This window comes from Periplaneta americana, chromosome 11 (assembly GCF_040183065.1).
Source record: "Periplaneta americana isolate PAMFEO1 chromosome 11, P.americana_PAMFEO1_priV1, whole genome shotgun sequence".
In the NCBI taxonomy this organism is placed as follows: domain Eukaryota; kingdom Metazoa; phylum Arthropoda; class Insecta; order Blattodea; family Blattidae; genus Periplaneta; species Periplaneta americana.
The window spans coordinates 11,670,447-11,693,126 of NC_091127.1; the positions used below are offsets into that span (position 1 = coordinate 11,670,447).

The 22,680-nt window shown below is 37.2% G+C and overlaps 1 protein-coding gene across 1 annotated transcript; it reads left to right on the plus strand.

The window, feature by feature from the left end:
- Window positions 1–30: 30 nt before the first annotated feature.
- Window positions 31–11,660, plus strand: LOC138708802 (ergosterol biosynthetic protein 28 homolog). The gene is made up of 4 exons (XM_069838987.1): window positions 31–403; window positions 3,079–3,169; window positions 7,628–7,746; window positions 10,837–11,660. Exons 1-4 carry the CDS (start codon window positions 259–261, stop codon window positions 10,968–10,970), a joined length of 489 nt encoding a protein of 162 aa, XP_069695088.1. The 5' UTR covers window positions 31–258; the 3' UTR covers window positions 10,971–11,660.
- The last annotated feature ends 11,020 nt before the right edge of the window (window positions 11,661–22,680 follow it).

The window sequence follows — 22,680 nt, forward strand, 5'->3', positions numbered from 1 at the left end:
TGGGTTGGCGACACTGACCACAGGTCACAACGTCGACTGTTTCGACTCGAATCTTTCGAGCTTTCATGTCGTCTGAACGTTCGGTTTGAAACTTGTGTCTACTTTGCTGTAAAATTATTTAGTTAGTTTACAAATATTTAAACTTAAATTTAATGTAATGCAAAGGATGTATCCAGTACTGGTACTGTAATAATACACTTGTTCATAACATCAATGTGAACGATCTTAATAAAACGTTTACTACACAGCAATTTGAAAATGGACCAAAAATTACTGTATGCTTTCCGAGGTTGGATTGCATTTGTTGCCTTCATGGATATGGGAACAGCAGTTCGTTGTTACATAGAAAAGCGATCTTTTCTTGGTGAACATTCGTACAAGAAAACTTTGGGATTACAATATGGTAAATATTGTTTGGAAAACATTTGTTAGTAGTTACAGAAATAGTGTTGTTGGATATCATGTTTAATTTGACTGTAAAATTCTTTTTGCAATCCGCTGGTGTGTATTTCCGTAAATATTGCGAATTAAAGGTTAGGTTAGATGAGAAGGTAGCTAAGTGACTCGAGGCCGAGGCATGTGACAGGGTTGGAATGGGTTAGATGGGGGGGATAGCTAAGTGACAGGAGACCACGGATTATGATAAGGTTAGATAAGGGGATAGCTAAATGATGGGAGAAAGAGGACTGCGACGAGGTTGGAATGGTTTAGGTTAGGGGATAGCCAATATCGCTAAGTGAATAAATATAACAAATGCTTCTATAATAGTTAAATGGCTATGTCCGTCAATTTGCTTACCAAAATCACAATGCTATAATTAACAAAATATTTGAATATTTACAACATTGTTTTACAGTGTTAATGTTTTTTGCGTAATCTGCCATCTTCAGAACACTTAACAATTAATAATAAAGGGTGCGGCAAAACATCCTCCCTAATTTAAAGTTTGAATAAAAAACAGATGGATCAAAATAAGGAAACTTTATTAATATGAATGGTATCTTAACAGTGGGAATTTTTCATTTTTTTAATAACATGTCTCTCAAGTGGTGTCCTTCACTATCAGTGCATTGTTGAATACGACTTCGGAAATTCTGCATCACTTTAACTAGCATTCCTTGAGGAATAAGATCAATTTCTTCCTGTATTGCATATCTTAGGTCTGGCAAAGTCCTCGGCCGATGTTTGAACACCTCAGCCTTAAGATGCCCCCATAGAAAAAAATTGCAGGGTGCAAGGCCTGGTGATCGTGCTTCATCACTAAAAAGAACCACAGCATCTTCAGCATCTGCATTACACATTTTCACTTATCGGGATACGTGAATCATCAAAATTTCCGATATTGGAGTGGACAGAACCCTCGTGAACTTAATGAAAAACCTCTACATAACGACCGTGTTACTGTATGGTGCGCGGTTGCAAGAGTCAGGACACTTAGTCCTTACTTTTTTGAAGAGGATGGTGCTACTGTGACAGTAAACTCTCAGCGGTACACTTTTATGACCAATAATTTTTTGGCACCAAGACTCAATGCGCTGCAGATTGACCAGGTATGAATTCAGCAGGACGGAGCCACCTCTCACAGAGCTCAGATTTCTCTCCAAGACCTGAGACAGATGTTTTCCGGACGCTTAATTTCTTCACGTGGCGACGTCCCCTGGCCAGCACGATCACCAGACCTTGCACTCTGCAATGTTTTTCTCTTGGGGCATCTTAAGGCTGAGGTGTTCAAACATCGGCTGAGAACTTTGCCAGAACTAAGAAACGCAGTACAGGAAGAAATTGGTCTTATTCCTCAAGAAATGCTAGTTAGAGTGATACAGAATTTCCGAAGTCACATTCAACAATGAATTGATAGTGAAGGACGCCACTTGAGAGACACGTTATTCAAAAAACGAAAAATTCCCACTGTTTAGATACCATTCATATTAATAAAGTTTCCTTATTTTGACCCATCTGTTTTTTATTTAAACTTTAAATTAGGGAGGATGTTTTGCCGCACCCTTTACAAGAATATGAATACATCATTCAGAAACATAATTGTGACTGGTGGAAATCATGTTAATTATATATTAAAATATTTTAAACCTGATAAAACATGAACACATCAAACAAATAGAAATAGGTACCTCATATTTTTTTCACTAGTTAGATCAAAACTTGAATATTGCAGTACTGTATGGAACCCCTATCAAATTAAATATATTAACAAAATTGAGAGTGTTCAAAAAAAGATTCATCAGATTTTTGTTTCTTAAATCATTTGGTTACTATCCCTCCTGGAATAATGAAAGTAGTATCTCGTACTCATCTCTTTTGTCTCTCTTTAATTTTGAAAGTTTGCAACACAGAAGAAATAATATTGATATAAAATGCCTCCATAATTTATTAACAAGTTCTGTAAATAGTCATCTACTGTCCAGGATAGCAATACATGTAGCAAGAGAGAACTGTAGGACCAGTAAAACATTTAATATAAACTAAGCTAGGACATGTTATTGTAAGTACTCTGCACTTCTTAGAATCTGTTCCTTCTATAATAAACTGAGCAATATTGACATCTTTCAGGATAGAACCACACTCTTGAGAGAAATAAATACCGGTAGCATTCAAAACACTCCATAAGTATTTTGCTAGTAAATAGGTCTTAACTGGTTTGCATATTGTATATTTGGTCTTCCTTCTTAAATTATTTCATATCAATTATCATTACGAACTCGCTCCTAATTCTGACTTAATGTAGGTCTAGTCCCTCATCAGTTGTTGTATTATTGTTACTAATCTGTGACTAGTTATTTGAATTTCATGTTTTCTTCATACTGTAAATACTTTTGTTTTTGTTAACCGAGATTTACAAGTAATATTTGCTTGATATCTTTTGTTGAGTAGTATTGGATTGTAACTGTTTAAATTTAAATACCATTATTATATGTATTACTACTGTTATTTTCATTTTATCTACTCTATAATTACATTGTTGAGTTGATTAAATAAATAAATAAATATTAATAAGATAACCTTCTGTAATATTACATTAAATTTCTGTTGATATAATGTAAATTATGATTTTTGTTTCAGAGGATCCAACATTACCGAGGATATTAGGAATTTATTCTATTTTGAAAGCGCTTGCTTTAATTCATTGCACCTTATACATCCATTATAAACCGTAAGTAATCATAGTCTCAATACTTCATTGAATTAAAAAAAAAAGTAGATTACATCTTGTTGAGAAAACAAATTACAGTATGGCAGAGATATTTATGTTTTAGGATATAACCAGTGGTGATTTGTGGGTGCAGTAGAGTGGAGCTGTTGATCTAGAAGTTGTAAAAAAAATTGTCCAATGGCAGGGCCCTTTGGCTTTTCTATTGCATGGGACACTGTAACTTCCAACTTGCATTTTGCTAAGTTCTATGGTGCGGGAATCTGTGATAGGTTAGCTTAGTTTAGGACAGTTCCATTTGTCACGGAATCAGCTTTGGACTGTCTTCAAATAAGTCATTTCGGAAGTTTCCTAGCATCCGGTACTCTTACATAAGCTGTTAAGTCAGCCAATGTTGTACAATCATAAAAGGTGTATATTTTCCCTGGACCAAAAATATAGTACAAACTGACTAGAATCACATCTAGTAACAAACTATTAAAATTTTTTTTCAGAAAGGAGCCACCTGACGCTTTTTCCAATTCACTGCGGGCTAAAGCAGGGAGATGCACTATCACCTTTACTTTTTAACTTCGCTCTAGAATATGCCATTAGGAAAGTTCAGGATAACAGGCAGGGTTTGGAATTGAACGGGTTACATCAGCTTCTTGTCTATGCGGATGACGTGAATATGTTAGGAGAAAATCCACAAACGATTAGGGAAAACACGGGAATTTTACTGAAAGCAAGTAAAGCGATCGGTTTGGAAGTAAATTCCGAAAAGACAAAGTATATGATTATGTCTCGTGACCAGAGTATTGTACGAAATGGAAATATAAAAATTGGAGATTTATCCTTCAAAGAGGTGGAAAAATTCAAATATCTTGGAGCAACAGTAACAAATATAAATGACACTCGGGAGGAAATTAAACGCAGAATAAATATGGGAAATGCGTGTTATTATTCGGTTGAGAAGCTCTTATCATCCAGTCTGCTGTCAAAAAACCTGAAAGTTAGAATTTATAAAACAGTTCTATTACCGGTTCTTCTGTATGGTTGTGAAACTTGGACTCTCACTCTGAGAGAGGAACATAGGTTAAGGGTGTTTGAGAATAAGGTGCTTAGGAAAATATTTGGGGCTAAGCGGGATGAAGTTACAGGAGAATGGAGAAAGTTACACAACACAGAACTGCACGCATCGTATTCTTCACCTGACATAATTAGGAACATTAAATCCAGACGTTTGAGATGGGCAGGGCATGTAGCACGTATTGGCGAATCCAGAAATGCATATAGAGTGTTAATTGGGAGACCGGAGGGAAAAAGACCTTTAGGGAGGCCGAGACGTAGATGGGAAGATGATATTAAAATGGATTTGAGGGAGGTGGGATATGATGATAGAGACTGGATTAATCTTGCACAGGTTAGGGACCAATGGCGGGCTTATGTGAGGGTGGCAATGAACCTTCGTGTTCCTTAAAAGCCATTTCTAACTAACTAACGAGCCACTGTGTAAACATAAAAACTACCTATGTAACAAGTACCGGGTACTAGGAAACTACCGTCATTTCTGATGATTTTAAGAATGGAAAAAGAGAAGGAATATGGGCGAACGCCAGTAGGGGAAGTTATCCCCACCCGCGCCGCTCAGCACCTCGCTCGCATGCTCTCTCTCTCTCTCTCTCTCTCTCTCTCTCTCTCTCTACTATCTGTCCCGCTTCGATGGATCACTGCCTCGTCTTGCACGTATTTCATAACACGTACTAACAAAATTGGGGCATTAGACAACAACACAACACAGCCCACCACATGTACTAACACAACACAATACAATGTAATGTGGTTTTTTCATTAAACAACACTCACCTGTTAACTTCACACTGCCCCACTGTCCAATGCACACCATCAGTAACATCGCTTTTCGGCGCTAACTTCATATTTCTCCCACAGGTTGGACACTCATAATGACTAGAAGTAGTCCATGCTCCTCACATTACCTTACCGTATCCGCCTTCAAATTCTCCCTGCACAATTTGAGGAAGAAGTATACGTCTTCGGTACGACTCATCACTACACGTGGTTACGTCTGTACACGAAGCTGGACACAGACACAATGAAGCTCCACCAGTGCGCGTTAACACTTATGCCACCCCCACAGTCAACCCCTACCAAGCTACATTCACAAGCCCGCCACTTTCTACCCTCAGTCATTGTCCCCCGCGCTAATCTTCTGCAATACGTTATGGCAGTTCCCTTAAACATAAATAGATTCATTTTCCCTTCTACCCCCAACTCGCCTCGGTAGCCGAGAGGTGTAAAGCGTGACCAAAAAGCGTGCGTTTAGCGTTTAGTTACGCACTTACTCGGATCGAATCTTACCCACTGCAAAGTCATAAAAAAAAAAAAGAGAGAGAGAGACATGAAGCAAGGAACAGAGAAGGAGAGGCTGGAGAGAGAGAGAGGCAGACAGGACGAAGTTCCTCTTTTGGTTCATAGATGTCGCATTTATTCTTTTTGTTCCACTTTCCTACACTAGATGTCACCCCACCCTAAACCCCTATTTCCACTCTTTCCTGCTAGAGTGTGTGGTGAGCTTGTAGGGGAAAAGTGGAAAGGGGTCGTGGGCGGAGCTTAGCGTTCGCCGTATTACGTTTTTCCCGGAATATGTCATGCACATTGTGGTGTAAGTTGCAACATGCCTTAAGTCCAATGGCTACACTACTTATGAAGAAGTCCATGGAATAGCGGATACTGGAAGTCATCGGCGTATTGATATTATAACATTTAAACCTGAAGAGACAAAAGGTTATATTCTGGATCCGACCATCAGATTCGAGACGCATCAGAATCAACCTGAGGAGGTTAATCTAGAGAAAAGAAGAATTTATGAACCCACTATCCCTTATTACAAAACATCATATGAACTCAGGGATATAGAAGTCATCAGATTAATGGTGGGCGCTAGAGGGACCATAACAAAACAATTCGTGTCATTGTCATAAATTTGGAGTCCCAACAACAACAACAATTAAGGGAATTTCTATTATAGCTTTGAAGGGTTCTCTGCAGATTTTACGGCCACATTTGTATTTCAATTCAAATTACAGTTGAATTTTTTCAGTCTATTTTTTTTATCTCTATTTTTATAAATTTTCATTATGTGAAATATTATCTACTGCAAATTTTAGTTTCTTGTAAGACATTTTTAATGTCATTTTGAATGTTACTGTTTAGTATTCTTTTTCTTTGGCAACCTCACCAAGTTGAAGAAGATTGGATTATATATTTACTAGTGGCTTGTGCAGCAAATGCTGCAAACTAAGTTCATTAGGCGTTCAAATAAACATTTTTCAGATTTATTTTCAACGAAGAATACCAGACATTCGGAAAGTTATTTGCTTCCATAACAATAAAAGATACTCTCTCTAGCCAATGCTGAAGAGAACCACGCATATAAATATCCACACCACACCGCCATTAAATATATGAAAAATACCGAACCCCACTTGATTAATAATTATAAAAATATTTGATTTTTAATAATATTATCTTACATAAGTTTTATAGCTTTCAGTAACATATACTATATATACTATATAGCCGCCACTCAGTAAAATATAGAAATCAAAATCTAATTTAAGTTATTCTCTACATCTACTTATATAACCCCAAAACGTTTCACTTTCATATCATCAATATAGCATTAATATGTATAATTAATGAAAAATAGTCACATCATGGCATTAACTACAATAATATTTCATTTCTAATGGTAATAATGTCATCAAACCACCTCAAGTTTTGTAGTTTTTAATATCCAATACACAGCTGTACCCAGAAAATTACACACCACAGAATCGAACCTGTAAATTATTTTTAGTAAGTTAAGTTTTTAATAACCAATTTAATTTGAGCTCTAAATATGTCAGCATTCTTGGAGATCATGGCCTTCGTGTAATATTGTTTACTGTAGTATGTGTTTTGTTTTATTCTGAAATGCAACACGGCCGACTTGATGCTCGCTTCGCTTCTCCTTTACAAAAAAGCGAAGGGTATATCAAGTTGGCCGTGAATGCTGTTAGCTAGTTCTCAAAACTGACGACAGATGGATTTTGGAAAATAGAAAAATTATGTTTAAAATTTGACATTTCACTGAAAACTATTATTTTTTCCCGAAAAACTTTGAGTTCTAAGCTTCAAAATGAGGGGTCATTTATTAAAATCCATCCAGCCGTTGTCCCGTAATTTCCATTACCAGTTCAAATTATTTATATATATATATATAGATATATTGTATACGTTATGTAATGTGTATAATGAAAAATCCTTTGTCATTAGTGACTCATTTTTTCCTCTTTAAATACTAATAATGAAATGCATAAAGGAAAAAAGGTGTAGAAGACACGCATGAAGAATGCTTTGGCTAACAATGGAGTAGATATGGTGTAATTGTGCTACTAAGTGATGTTTTCATTGTTGCAGTGTGGTCAGTTTGGGCATCTGTTCCCTTGTTGTTACAATTCTTATGTATTGTTCTGAGGTGCTTTACTTCTACTCAACAAGTCTGTCTTTCTATGTGATCTTCCCGTGCGTTCTCAATGGTGAGTGTAACTTTAATTCCCAAGCTTCTTGTGGGAAAACTTTACTATTAATCTGCCTTCATTGTTGCAGTGTTGTTAAACGTCACAGGTCGAGAAAACTATAAGTAATCTCTTCAACACTAAAACAATGCAGTAAAGAATTGGTAATGAATTTAAGAAATACCAAAATATCAGAGAATGCACATATGAAATTTCTGATGTCATTATTAGGTTTCTTAAAAGTAAGCCACAAAAATATAAAATGATGTATATATTATGGATTTATTAATTTGTCCTACAGAATAATCTCTATAATGTTGACAATTAATATTTGAGGAGAAAAATTCGCTCTGGCGCCAAGGATCGAACCTGGGTCCTTGGTTCTACGTACCAAGCGCTCTGACCACTGAGCTATGCCGAATTCAATCCACAGCACTGGATCGAACCTTCCTCCTTCAGTGTTTCCCTTTGTGGCCTGACTCCAAGTTAGGCATATATGTTGATGTATATGTCTAGTGTCAACTGCTATTATACTAGGAGCGCACTCAGTTGAGTGACTTATTTGGCCGGGATTCCGCAGTTATGATGCACTGCTAGCTATGCATCATTTGAGAAAATGATGTAGTTTTGTAGAGGATATAATGTCTTACTGCAAAAATTTGATGGAGAAACCTTTTGATACCAAAGTTAGCATTGAAAATGTAAACCTAAGTCAGTAAGACGTAGGTTGACTAAGACAAAAAATGGACAAGGATCACTTGTGCACTACATTGTAATATTGTTGTTGTTTAGTCAACTGTCCAAAGACAGGTTTGAACCTCATAAGTGACACCAATAAAGCATTACTAGTAAGACAACTAGGCTAGGAGATAATGGGTAGTGTGGCCAGTTCCTTTCCCCCTCCATTGCATATAATCGCCGATTAGCTATATATTCCACTAATCAGATTTCAGATGCATACAAACAATTGTTCTTCCTCTCACACATCCACACCTGTGGAGTAATGGTTAGCGCATCTGGCCGTGAAACCAGGTGGCCCAGGTTCGATTCCTGGTCGGGGCAAGATACCTGGTTGAGGTTTTTTCTGGGGTTTTCCCTCAACCCAATATGAGCAAATGCTGGGTAACTTTCGGTGCAGGACCCTGGACTCATTTCACCGGCATTATCACCTTCATCTCATTCAGATGCTAAATAACCTAAGCTGTTGATAAAGCGTCGTAAAATAACCTACTAAAATAAAAATAAAAAAATCCTCTCACGCATACTGTCAAGTGAAATGTACTGCCTGATAATAGATGTACATATCAGCCAGAACCTCAATCAGAGGTAACATTGTAATGCTTAACCTAAATAATAATAATATACCGGTAGCGGTAGTTATAATTTAGATTTCCATGGACGAAAGAGTTTAGAGAAAAAAATTTAATAAAATAACCATTCCCTGTAATTACTCCTTTCATTATACAATAGTTATGAATAGCTGGTTAATGTATAATGCCACCCACTTCGATAATAAGAAAATATTCTCATGGGGGAAGATAAAAATGTTAATTTTTTTCTTCAATCATGTTAATAATGTGAAAACAAGTGTTTATACAAATTTTAGCCACTCAAGCGCACTTATGAGGGCCATCCAGAATGCAAGTTTCCTTGGGACTGTTTACAGAAAGAAAACACAATTTCATGGAAAGATTTATTGGAACAGATACAGCAATTGTTGAGCTATTTTTCAACATATTCCCCATCGGAATTAAGATACTTGTAATACTGTGAGATTAACCATTTTATCCCTGTGTTGTAAAAGTCTGCCACCTGCAATCGGAACCAGTGTGTAAGAGCCGTCTGCACCTCACTCTTCATTCCTCAGTATGGTGGGGAATATGTTGAAAAATAGCTCAGCAATTGCTGTATGTGTTCGTATGAAACTTTCCATGAAACTGTGTTTTCTTTTTGTAAATGGCCCCAGGGAAACTAAAGGTACGCTACTTTTGCAGCGCTGGAGTACAAAAAACTGCGCAACTCTTGTACTGTGACGTGTGAACAACGGTGCAACCCGAAAAATAGCGGCTGCCGAACCTGCTGCCCGCTACTTTTTCATGCTGCACGCAGCTTAAAAGTAGCGACGTGTGAACAGGGTTCTCAGGGTTGCAGCCGCAGCATTTTTGATATCGGTTTTGTTGAAACTTTTGCTGAGGTTGCGACCAGTGTTGCCACCCAAATGTTCCAATGATGCTTTTATTGTTTGGATGTATTTTAATGTTAGATGTGATGAAAATAAATTATTTGTAACAGTTATTAAATGCACAACACAGTCTGAGCATATTTGCTGACGATATAATTCATTTTTTTAATTTTCTGTAGTGTAATTTCAAACAGGAGGGTTGCCAACATTGATTACGTGAATATGCTGTTGGTTATCAATTAAGTATATAGTCGTTTTTAAAAGCTTTATAGTAAAAATAATGCCAATTTCTGAATACTAGTTAGGACAGAAAAGCAAATAATAGATAAGTAAGCTTTTGCATGAGTTTCTTAATAATGCGAACATAATCACAAAATGTATATTGAGAAGTCAACACGGAGATGGAAACCTGCAGCATGACTGCGACTGCAAAAGTAGCGCCTTGCATGTGAACAGACTCGCAACCTCCAGTTGCAACTTTTGCAGCACTCGGGTTGCGCAGCACGAAAAGTAGCTTGCAGCGCGCTGCTTTTGGCTTACGTGTGAACACGACACGCAACTTTTGCAGCTGCAGTACAAAAGTTGCGCAGCAAAAGTAGCAACGTGTGACCGTACCTTTTACTTTCTCAACGGTCCTTGTACTTCCACTCGAGTGGCCAAAATTTGTATAATCACTAGTTTTGACATTACTAACATGGTGGAAGAAAAAAATTAACTTTATCTACTCCTATGAGAATGTTTGCTCTTCTCAACTGGTCTTAGCTTAATTGATATTCACTTTCAATTTGTGCACCTTGTACTAATATGTTGGGAGAATCATTACAAGTCAGTAATAACGAAAAAATAAAAATGTGAGAAATAAAGCAATAATGCTGTGAGAAACCTGTTTCTATTAAATAACCTAAATTGAGTCTTTGCTTCATTTGCAGCTCTCACTTTGGTAGGATTGATAGTGTTGCCAAAAAGATTGATAGATGTCTCCATAGTAGCAGATGATGAGAATGCAGAACTGTTGCGACAAGCAACGGCCTTCAAACGGAGAAGACCTAAGAAAGTCAACTAAACATGTTTGTCTACTGCCATTTATGGGTGACGTTAAAGTAAAGTATATGCATGCTTATAGTAATAAAGATCAAGTTTTAGTATGTGAAATATTTCATGACATGCATATCAATTCTAGTCTTTTTTTCTGATCGGTCATCTCAGGAATGTTTATTCTGGTTGTCTCCGACCATTGTGATAAAATATTTTTACTAGGATATATTAATACTTGAAAATAAGCTCACTGTAGGTGAAACTGCGAAACCTGCCAATTAATAGAAAAATTTTCGATTAGCTAGTTTCTTTTTATAATGATGTAAATATATAGGACGAAACTGCTAGTTTTATAAGTTTTATTTTAAATGAATTTTGTATATGATAGGTATTGCTGATGCTGTTAGGTATTGCAGCTTTTACTTCTAGCTAGTCATAAGTATTATTTGTTCATTGTAGAAATATTATCCTGTAAACTGTACTCAAGGACTGACTGAAAATGTTAGTTACATATAATTTGTTATGCATATTTAATATTATACTCTATTGTAAAAAGAATGTAAGTTTTTTGTTTCGAATTTTATGAAATTTGAAACATATTGCATGTTACAAATTTTATTGAGTGATAAACTTTGCTCTACTTCTATAACTCTAAATGCATATGTTTCACTATGTAACATCATTTCTTATTAAAATAAAATATAACTTCATCTTGTAATTAATGTACATTTATCTCATACATAATCCATCCACCAACATAACTTATGTAGAGCATTAATATCTTCAATACCAGCTTCAAAATGATGTTCATTTAAAGGTAGTAGTAAAATAGGTCTGTGCTTTTGAATTCCATATTTTTATACATATCAATATGGGATTGCAAGACCTGTAAGGAACAAGGATTGGTCATTACAAGGAAATATATGGGAATACAGATATTTTGAGACTTGGTGGTAACAGTTATATTAGAGAAGAAATATTACAGGGATACAATGGAATATTTCGCTACTGTACAGGACTGGTAACTGTGTCCGCGGTCTTGTTGGTGAGGAAAAGGTTTTCTGAGGGAAGCGAAGAGGGAGGGGGGAGTTGAGCTTATTGGTAAACGTACTATTATACGTGCAAGAAACATTTCCTCTTACCTTGTCTTCGCCTAGGCTTGCAGTGTGTTGCAGACGGAGTCGCGTTTCACTCGGATTCTTCAGAAGATGAACTGCCATTTTCACTATCGCTGCCCCCGGCTTCACTATCACTATCAGTGTTCAAGTTGATTGATATTTGGTCAATTACATCTGGAACTACTCCGTCCTTTTCCCAGTATTCTGCTTCTAAATTGGCGATGTGGTGGCAGAAACCTGCCCAATCTTGTCGTGTTACCTCCTGTATTGCGTTCTTCGTAGTTTCGCACAGCTTTGTTAAAGACAAATCTCCTGTAACATTCGTGTCCCTTACAATTCTCTTGATTTTCGACCATGCGAGTTCGATGGCATTTAGATCACACATATATGGAGGAAGACGTATCACATGTCCACTACCTGACAACATGTTATCTATTCTATACGTCTTCTCCTTTGGTTTCAGTGGAAGAATCAGTTTATAAAGGTCGTTCTTACGCATTGTCTCATTGCACTCGACTCCTTTCTTTCTCAGCCACTCTATCATGTCCCCTTTGAGGGCATAGGGTGATGGCGCTTTATCAACCTGAATACAATGGTATGGTGCATTGTCTAAAACGACAACAGAATTTGGCTGAAGATTTGGCATAAGTTGATTAACTACCCACTTTTGAAAATTGCCGCTATTCATTTGCCCATGGTAGTCTCCTGTTGTAGAGCCAGTTTTGTATATTAGTTCTGCACCGGCAAGAAAACCACTTGCGCCCCCGGCATGTAGTATTATCAGTCTGTTCCCCGAATTCATATTGTCCTGAACTCCCATTACGTCATCACTTTGCCAACATCTTCGGTGAGTTAGATTGCTATCGACCCACGTCTCGTCTACGTACACAATTTCACGTCCTTCTTCTCGATACTTCTTCATTTTACGCAGATAGTTTGCCCTCCAATCTATAATATCCGGTCTTTCTACCAAGATTTTTCGTTTTGACTGGCATTTCCTCCATCTAAACCCCATGCTTTTCACGACTCTGTTTAGTGATTTTCTGCCCCAAGGAAAATTGATTTTTTCTTTAATTACCGTCAAAAGTTTAGGTATTGTCGGCACTCTCTTTTCTTGAATATAAAAGTCTTGTATTGTATTTCTTATAACACACTTGTCGAAGTCGTCTACATGCAGTATATTACGAGATATTATTCGTCTCTTCTTTCCTGGCGATTTAAGAAGTCTATCCAGACTGTTTTCTTTTCTTATCTTATGTTCCTTCCTAATCTTCTTTATTGTACTATACCCTACTCCAGTGTAATCGGCCTCTCTTTCAGTTGATTTATTTAAGGGAATCCTCAAATGTTTTTGCACTCTTTCCTCATCGCACTTCTCTATGATGTTAGCTATTATTTCTCTTGCTTCACTATGAATAGTTGTGTTTGCCTTTCTATTAGCCATACTAAACGAAAGTGTCTAAGACTGTCGTTCTTGCTAATATCACTGCTCTATAATCTCGCACTATTATTCCTATACTATAGCTATACACATCCTATACTATTTTATCACTACACTACACTACACTATACTAATCCTATACTAGATATACGCATTACACTGAATTACACAGATTTACTGTAATTACTGTATAAGGAAGTTCTGAATTGAACAATGTAAAGAATACTGTAAACTCAAGTTGACTGCACTCTCGCAATATATATTCAGAACTGGTAGTTGTCTGTCAATGTCATAGAAAGGCCACCCCCATCCCGAACCTTTAGTACCTACCCTCTTCCCCGCGGTTGCGGCAGACCCCTCTCACACAGACACAGTTACTAGTCCTCCACAGTACTTATGTTTGTTTTAACCTTTAGGAACCTTGCATCCATTATAGTGGCCAGCGAATATTATGGTCATGATGTAATATAATATGATATATACAGCGCTTTTTTTCAGCCGGAATGGTCCGGAACGCGTTCCGGTAAACCTTTTGCCATTACAAATTCCAACGAGATATATTTTATAAGCGAAATTGAAAATTAAAATTGCCGCCACTGCCGAGTCCAAGAGTTTACATTTTCTCATTATTATCATTGCTCCAAAAGTAACTCATGCAATCTAGTGCTGCCATCTTCCGTTATTGATCCTGAAACTATAGCTCGAAATTGCAAAACTTCTGTTATGCTTAAAATCGATGAGCTCCGTTTGGAACTTATTGTAATATAAGGTATGTAGGCTTAATATTTTTAAACCTATGTTTTTGTTGTATAATGTGATCGAGTGATAGAGTTCCGGTAAACTTTTTTCCAGGAAAAAAAGCGCTGGATGTATATTCTTAAATTTTATATAACAATAAGGATATTGCACTTGATTAAAACGATAAAAAAAAATTTTGTAATGTTTTTTTTTTTTCTTAAAAAAGGAGCAAAATCATTTCAACTGAAACCCCATCAGCTTCCATGCGTACCATTACACCGATTCTTTTACATGGACCCTCCCCATCCTTTACCACAGGCTCAATTGACTTTAGTGGCCGGGATGCAAACCTGCAATCTTTGGCACGATATGCTGGCCGGACATATCTTGTGCACCTTAAACCGCTCAGCTAAAGGACCCAATACGAATTTACCTGATTATGCAGGTATATGGACCCCTGGTTAAGAGTTAGACATTTGCGTGCAATAGTTGTATAAGTCTTCCGGCTTCTAAGGGTTAAGAGGCACAAATCATTTTCATACACACTTTGTAACTTCTGTTACTGTATGCTGATAAATTAATTTTCCAAAACTGCAATGGCTATCAAAACAGTGATAAAAGAATCATAGTAGCGACAGTTTGTTCAAGAATTATTTTCTTAGAGGTTTGCATTATATAGGATTGCAAGAGTTCATCACATCTAGACAATTTATCTGTGAGATTTCTTGTACCAGTTCCACATAAAATTATGTTTACAGTTCATTTAACTGCCTCAGAATCATTAATATTGTTTAATTTAACTTCTAATAAAAGTAACATTACTAGATACCTACTTTTCTTACACCCTTACCACTTCATGTATCAAGGCAGCACTTTTAGGCCTGGAATATACAAGCGTTGATTTTACGGACTTTATAACATACATCGCAACATGCATTATAGCGTAACGGGACACGGTTAATGTCCGTTGCAATGTCCGTCACAATTTTGACTTGCGTGGTCATGCTGTTTTCCAACCAGGAGATTAACCGTGAAAGGAATGTGCTTACTATTGCATCATCTATTGGAGTGAAGTAGATAGATAATATTACCGTTATAACGTCAGTTTAAAAACCATGCGCTCTCCTGCATATGTTATTTCCTGTATGGAGGGATTAAAAGACCAGGAGATTAACCATGATCTACCGTATTTGCTCGCGTAATTTGCGCACTTTTTAATTAACTTTGGCCACTGAAAAATTGGGGTGCGTAAAATATGCGGATTTTTTCAAATAAGAGATCCTGTTCTAAGTTTATCTCAATTAGTATATGTATAGGTAAGTATTTACGGTAGGGCTAATTTTCTATACCGGTAACTTGTCTCTACCAAGGACAAGCATTGTTAAAGTAGCGGGACTTCGGGGTTTCTTTCTGAAGCAGGTACTTCAGTTGCTGGTGAATGACCTATGATGGACTGTAGGGAAGGAAAATCCCTACTACACTGAAAAAAAAAATATGTATGTAAAATGTGTGCGCAAAATACATGGAGCAAAAATAAAGTTCAAAATAATCGCTTAAAAATTAGGGTGCGCAAAATACGCGGGGGCGCAAATTACGCGAACAAATACGGTAATTTTGTAACTAGGGTAGCATAAGTATGTGTGTATCAGTGTTATCGTTTGTGCTTTGAGAGTTAGCCAATGGAGATGCATGTACCCATGTGTGTGACCTTATGACATAACATTCATTCACAGCATTACCCCGCTGCATCTCATTCCCCTGAGACTTTCTCCTGGTTGGAGTACAGTACAACATCCGTTGAGTGCTTGTAATGTACATCGTAACATTTCCATTTTCATATGGATCAGAGCACACGTCCGTTGGTAGGATGCAGTCATGGTATTTTCACATCATTGTGGTGTATGTTCAGCATCCTAGACCATCATTTTAGCACTTGCAATGCAAGATATCTGAAACAGCTTCTACACCTTCCATTTTGCGACTGCTGATGATGTGTCACAGAACACAGCGCTCGTGTGAATTGGTATTCAACGTGAGTTACATCCGTCATCTCAATGCCTTAACGGACAACTGCAACTTGCCTCTCTTAATCAGGGTCAGTGCCAGCAGGGAGGCTTTAGTGAACTAATGCCCATCCTTCTGCTGCCCTCCCCACTTCACTCCACACAAATTTCGAAAGTTCAGAGAACACTTCCAATCCAATTTGCAAGTTATTTTATGCTCGACCATGCCGAAATATAGTAATTATACACCTGGTAGTAGCCCTTTAATGCACCTCATTAAAGTACACCTATTCATTATAATTCAGTTGTTTAGCCAATGAAAAATCACCTTTGTACTGATTGTACCATTATAAAACCGCAAGTATCGATTATTCTCGGTTATGCAATCGAAAGACAATTAACGAAAAGTCACGGAGGCTGGAAATCCAATACTGTCGCAGAAGGTTATGTTCTGTTATTATAATAATTAGCGTTAATTGTAAATAATATTCAAATAAATTCAATTTGTCATCTCGTTTTTCAATTCTAAATCAATTTCCAGGTTATATCAAGCCTAATCTTCCTGTTATTCTCTAGATTATATCAAGGTCAAATGACATTCGTGTTTCGGAAAAAAAAAATCAATACTTTCGCGTCTGCGCGCATCTCACAATTCAGGTCAGTTCACTCCTCACTTACATAACCATAACAAGAATACTTCTGAATAATTTCAAGTTAGAAATATGGTCGAGCATAAAAAGTCGTATGAAACGTGCCTATAATGGTAATTAAGACGCGTCTTAATTACTACCATTATAGGCTCGTTGCATAATGTATTGTTACAGTTACACTTTTTCTTGCCAATTACTTCACAGCTTCTCTTATTGCTGTGCATGTATAAACTGACAAGGTTTGTTTGAATTTATTAAATCATTCTTTCAAATTTATAGTTTAAATCTGTTTATGTTTGTTTCATACCTAAACAGCTTATAAAGGGATATGGTAATCTGCACTAATATTTTATATTATAGGTGAGTCACATGCAAAAAATAATTCATCTATGCATGCGGTCTGCCACCACCAGATAGCAGATCATTACCTTACTACTCCTTAAAAATCACGTGTTAATGGCTCGGGCCTGTCTACAGTACAGATGACAGCTTGGATTCCAGATTCTACTGTGACTCCCAATTGGTGTTTACTAATTCTGCATGCAAACTTTGCATACGGTGAGGAAAGGTCAACAGATATGTTTTAAGGTATGAGTTTATCATAATTATTTTTATGCTCGACCATGCCGAAATGTAGTAATTATACACCTGGTAGCAGTCCTTTAATGCATGTCATTAAACTACACCTATTCATTAAAGTTCAGGTTTTCGATTATTCTCGGATATGCAATCGAAAGACAACGAGGGAAACGTCACTGAGGCTGGAAATCCAATACTGTCGCAGAAGGTTATGTACTGTTACTATAATAATTAGCGTTAATTGTAAATAATATTCAAATAAATTCAATTTGTCATCTCATTTTTCAATTCTAAATCAATTTCCAGGTTATATCAAAATTAGTTCATGCTATTCTGTAGGTTATATCAAGGCCAATGACATTACTGTTCCTCGGAAAAAATCAATACTTTCGCGTCTGCGCACATCTCACAATTTACGAGCTATGCACAAGGTCACTTCCACTCTTGGGTCAGATACGAATAAAATGAATACTTCTGAATAATTTCAAGTTAGAAATATGGTCGAGCATAAAAAGTCGTATGAAACTTGCCTATAATGGTAATTAAGACACTCGTATGAAAATTATGAAACTCGCGCTCATTTCATAAACAAACATACTCGCGTCTTAATTACTATCATTATAGGTTCGTTGCATAATGTATTATTTGTATCTGGTACGCCTATAGAAACATTGTAGCACAATAAGCCTTGAGGCTGGTGTGTGAGAATCAATGTTTCTCAAATACTACTACTACTGTTGTCACGCCAGGAGAAGGCGGCTGAAGTACTTAGACGGGGCGGAGGGGAAACAGTCGCGCATGCGCACCGCGCTGTTCACTGCAATATTCCTGTTCCACAAACATCTACTGCACGTGTCTATGAGTCTTTGCGACTTTGTGAAAATAATAGTGGGGTTTTTACTGTAGTGTTTTATTAGTTTCAACAAGACAATTGTTTTCAGTATACCACAAATCTTGTATTGCTTTAGTTATCCTTTGCTTTTCGTGTTAATAGTGTTGATAATAATACAGTTAATAGAATTTATGTTATTGTATACTGTTATTTAGGTTTATAGCAGTTTTTTGTTTATTGTAAATATGTCGACAAAGAGGAAACAAGGATTGACAATCTATAGCGAAGAAAGGAATATTATTACAAGTGCAAAATAATTCTGTGATGAAGAAAAAGAACAACAGTGCCTTTGCATTCCTCTTAAGAAAACCTACAGCAAAGGTAGAAAAGTACTCTAATCTATCCACAAGAACAATACAGCGTATAAGGAATGAAATGAAAGACTGCACAGAAGAAAGTGCGTTGTCGACACCTGAGGGAGAAAAAAAATGTAAACGTCCAGACTAGCGAAACGCAAATGTAGATGACTTCGACGGGAGATTGACAAAAAAGATATACTTGAGAATTTTTATTTGAAAAAGAAAGAGGGCCACCGGCGTAGCTCAGGAGGTAGCGCGTTTGCCTGCTGATCTGCAGTTGTGCTCGGGAGTGAGTTCGATTCCCGTTTGCGCTGACTACCTGGTTGGGGTTTTTCAGAGGTTTTCCCAAGCGGAAGGCGAATGTCAGGTAATCTATGGCGAATCCTTGGTTTCATTTCGCCAAATACCATCTTGCCATCATCAATTCAATCGACACTGAAGAAGCTAGTAGTTATTACAGTGTCGTTAAATAACAAGTAAAAAAATAGTACCAGGCTGCAACAAACGTCTATCCTTTTACAAGAGAAAATTGATTTGAAATGAAAGACAACATTAAGACGAATACTGAAGAAAAAGGATTTCAGGTGGAAGAACTGTGCAGCAAAAAAAAAAATTGAGGAAAACACTGTAAATTAGAATACGTGAAGATATCTACAGCAAATAAGAAAACTTAGGAAAGTGGAAGAACCGATTTTGTATTTGGACGAAATGCGGATAGATAGGCCTACCAATTTAACGTTTCCCAAGTTCTGGCACGATAAAAATGTTACGGGAGTTTTGACTACCGCAAATGTGTCCAGAACACTCATTGTTGTTCATCAGGATGGGGGCGGTGGGGCTAATGGCTTTGTTGAGAGATTCGAATTAATATACACGGCTGAAACATAAACAGACGATTATCATGGACAGATCATACTCCAGAAATTTTAAAAAATGTGATAATGATAGTCATAGCGACAGCACCGAAGATGCGGAATCTTTTATGTCTGACTCCGTTCCCGTGTAGCCAAGTAAGTGGACGAAGTTTTCAGGTCAGAGTGTAGCGTAAAGTTCCCCCGTCCCGCCTATCTACTCACCACGCCAACTCGTAGCGCGAAGACAGTACTACTACTACTATAGAGACATCTGTCTTGATCACTGTACTAAAATAATTTTTAGAAGTGTGGAGCACAAGGAATTAAGATTTTATGTGGCATATCGGATAATTGGTTTCACTTATCTTTTTTCTACAGTCATTTAGGGATCCTTCACTCTTTATAAGCTGACACATCCAAATTATATCATGCAAACTAATATCATGAACATCAAGTTTTCGATCCTGAAGTCCTTTCAGTTTTTAAAGTTGTTCCTGCCAGCATTTATTTGGTCTTCCCAGTCTTCTACAAAGTAATATCAGTTTAAAATAAGAAAAATTAAACTGATGACAACAGCACTGGTTTGAACTGCAATTCTGTAAGATCTGGCCCAGCCCTATTGTTCATAATATTGTTAGGAAACATTTGGTATTGTTCGAGATTACGTAATTGTCAATCATTCATCAGAAGTGTGCCAATTCTGAACCAGCAAAAATGACGGTATCGTTTCGACAATTTGTGTGTGTTTTTTTTTTCTTTTTTTTTTTTTTTTAAGCAATGTGTATCAGTATGACAGACACCTTTCCTGGGCCCAAATAAAGTTGTCAATGAGAATAGCCTATATGGAAAAGATACATAATTTTAAAAAATAATGAGGAAAGGTAGAGAGACAAATTGTCAGTACAATAGAACATCTATTTAACGTTTTTCTGGGGACATGGACTAATTAACCTTAAATGGGGGTCGATTCTAAATATAGTTTGACAACTTCAAGTGAAACCCCGTAAAACACGCCAACTTCTGGAATCTCTCTCTTTCTTCCTTCTCTCTCCCTCGCTCCTCGTCATTCAGTCACCAATCACCACGTAAATATCTGAGAGGGTGTGTGTGGGCATCGCGACCAATAGAAGAACCACTCTCCAGTATTACCACAATAACGGATTCTTCATTTTTGCCTCGACTGTCAGCTAGGAAGGTTCCATTATGCTAGCATTGCAGGCAACTAGTCAATCTTTTAATGCTTTTGTTAGCAGGTTTGACAAACTGTGAGTGGACCTGCAAGTACATAGTGCATAGTGCTCTCTCCCTTCCCCCCCCCCCCCATGCTTTCTCACTTGCTCCTCCCCAAGACAGCCAGCGCTCACGTAGTAACTCGGTCAGGGTTTCAGTTCGATTTGTCAATCTATAGTTTGCTACTTTTGTTTAAAAGTGTTTGAATACTACAAAAATGTAATTTAAGAGTCTTGTTCTCACCATCTCGGATCTATTAGCATTTTGATTCCCCCCCCCATTTTGCGAATTAAATTAACTTTTTCCGCAAGAGAAGTTTCCTTTTCACGGCCATTATTTTCTAGTGATATGTACAGTCACAGTGAAAAATTCCATCTCTTTATTGTAGTAGCACTGACACCACATACCTCAATGAGCACAATAAAGACGATTGTCATGGATGACTGCTACATCCATCATTGAATGTGATTGATTTGTTGCCAAGTCATTGATTCTTAAAAAAATGTGCATTTTACACATTGAATTGAAATGCATGATTTTTGCATTAGTCGAGATTTAAAAAATCATTTAAAAACAACTTTCAACGTAAAATACAGGCTTCACAGCAAAGAGAATAATGTTGTTGCTTTCTAATGCCAGGCGTTTGACAATAAAGTCATTTGACCTCTTGCACTCCAATATTTTTCAAAGATATCATCATGGTCAGCCACTGAAGCACAGATTTTGAGGTGTTCCGAATCCATTTCTTGGTTTGAGTTGCACAATGGGCAGTTAGGGGACTGATATATTCCAATTCTATGCAGGTGTTTGGCCAAACAATCATGGCCTTTTGCCAATCTAAATGCAGCTACAGACGATTTTCGTGGTAAATCGGGAATTAACTGTGGATTATGATGCAGAGAGTTCCATTTTTTCTCTTGAGATTGTGTTATCAGATTTTGTTTGTTGAAGTCTAAGTATGTAGATTTAATAAATCTTTTCACAGAGTAATACGTAGATTTAGTAACAGGTCTGTAAGTAGCAGTGCTGCCCTTCTTTGCTAAAGCATCCGCATTCTCGTTTCCCAGGATTCCACAATGGGATGGTATCCATTGGAATACAATTCTTTTATTGAGTGATATTAATTGAGACAGCATTTTAGTTATTTGATGAGATGAAGGTGTGTGTTTGGAGACTATTGGCTGCAAAAGGATATCTGTCGGATACAGGGGGGAGAGCCATTAATCCTTCCCATTGAAGGCTTTAAGGAACCAACCTGGACAAATACCCAATGCCCCATCCCTACCTTCCCGTGGTGCAGCTGTTAGTAAGCATAATTTTACGAGCTGAACTAAAGGGAGGGGCTACTCATCAATTAGCACTGGTCAGCTTGATGAGTTAATGACTGAATTTGGTATAATTTTCCTCTATTCAATATCTAATTCCCTCTTTACCCTTTCCTATCCAGTCCTCTGACTGAACTCTTACTTTCTTCGACCCCGACGGCATTAGAGCATTTGAGGCCTAGGGGTTCATTTCACTTTCCTTCCTCCTCTTTCTACTTTTCTGTTCCCAGTGCTGACCTGCTATGGCACTAAAATCGTCCTCCAGTGGCTTAAGGAGGGAAAGCTGGTGATCAACAAGATCTCCCAGCTAGGTCCAATGGACCCGTCGACCAACAGCAGGTGTGGTCCTCCAGACATTCTGGGGGTTGTGTGTGAATGAAGTAGCCACCAAAACGTTAAAATATGGTGTTCACTTAAATCGGCTACAACTTGCCATTTTCACTCCAAAGAGAATAATGTGAAATCGACTATAAAAATGCATTAATCATAATTGGGACTAAAATTTCAACCTTAATTGCGAAAAGATGTTAAATCAGGTCGCCTAAAGTCGGGGTTCTACTGTACCATTTTATGCAGTTTATTCCTGAGGCATTGGAATCTTTACTTCTG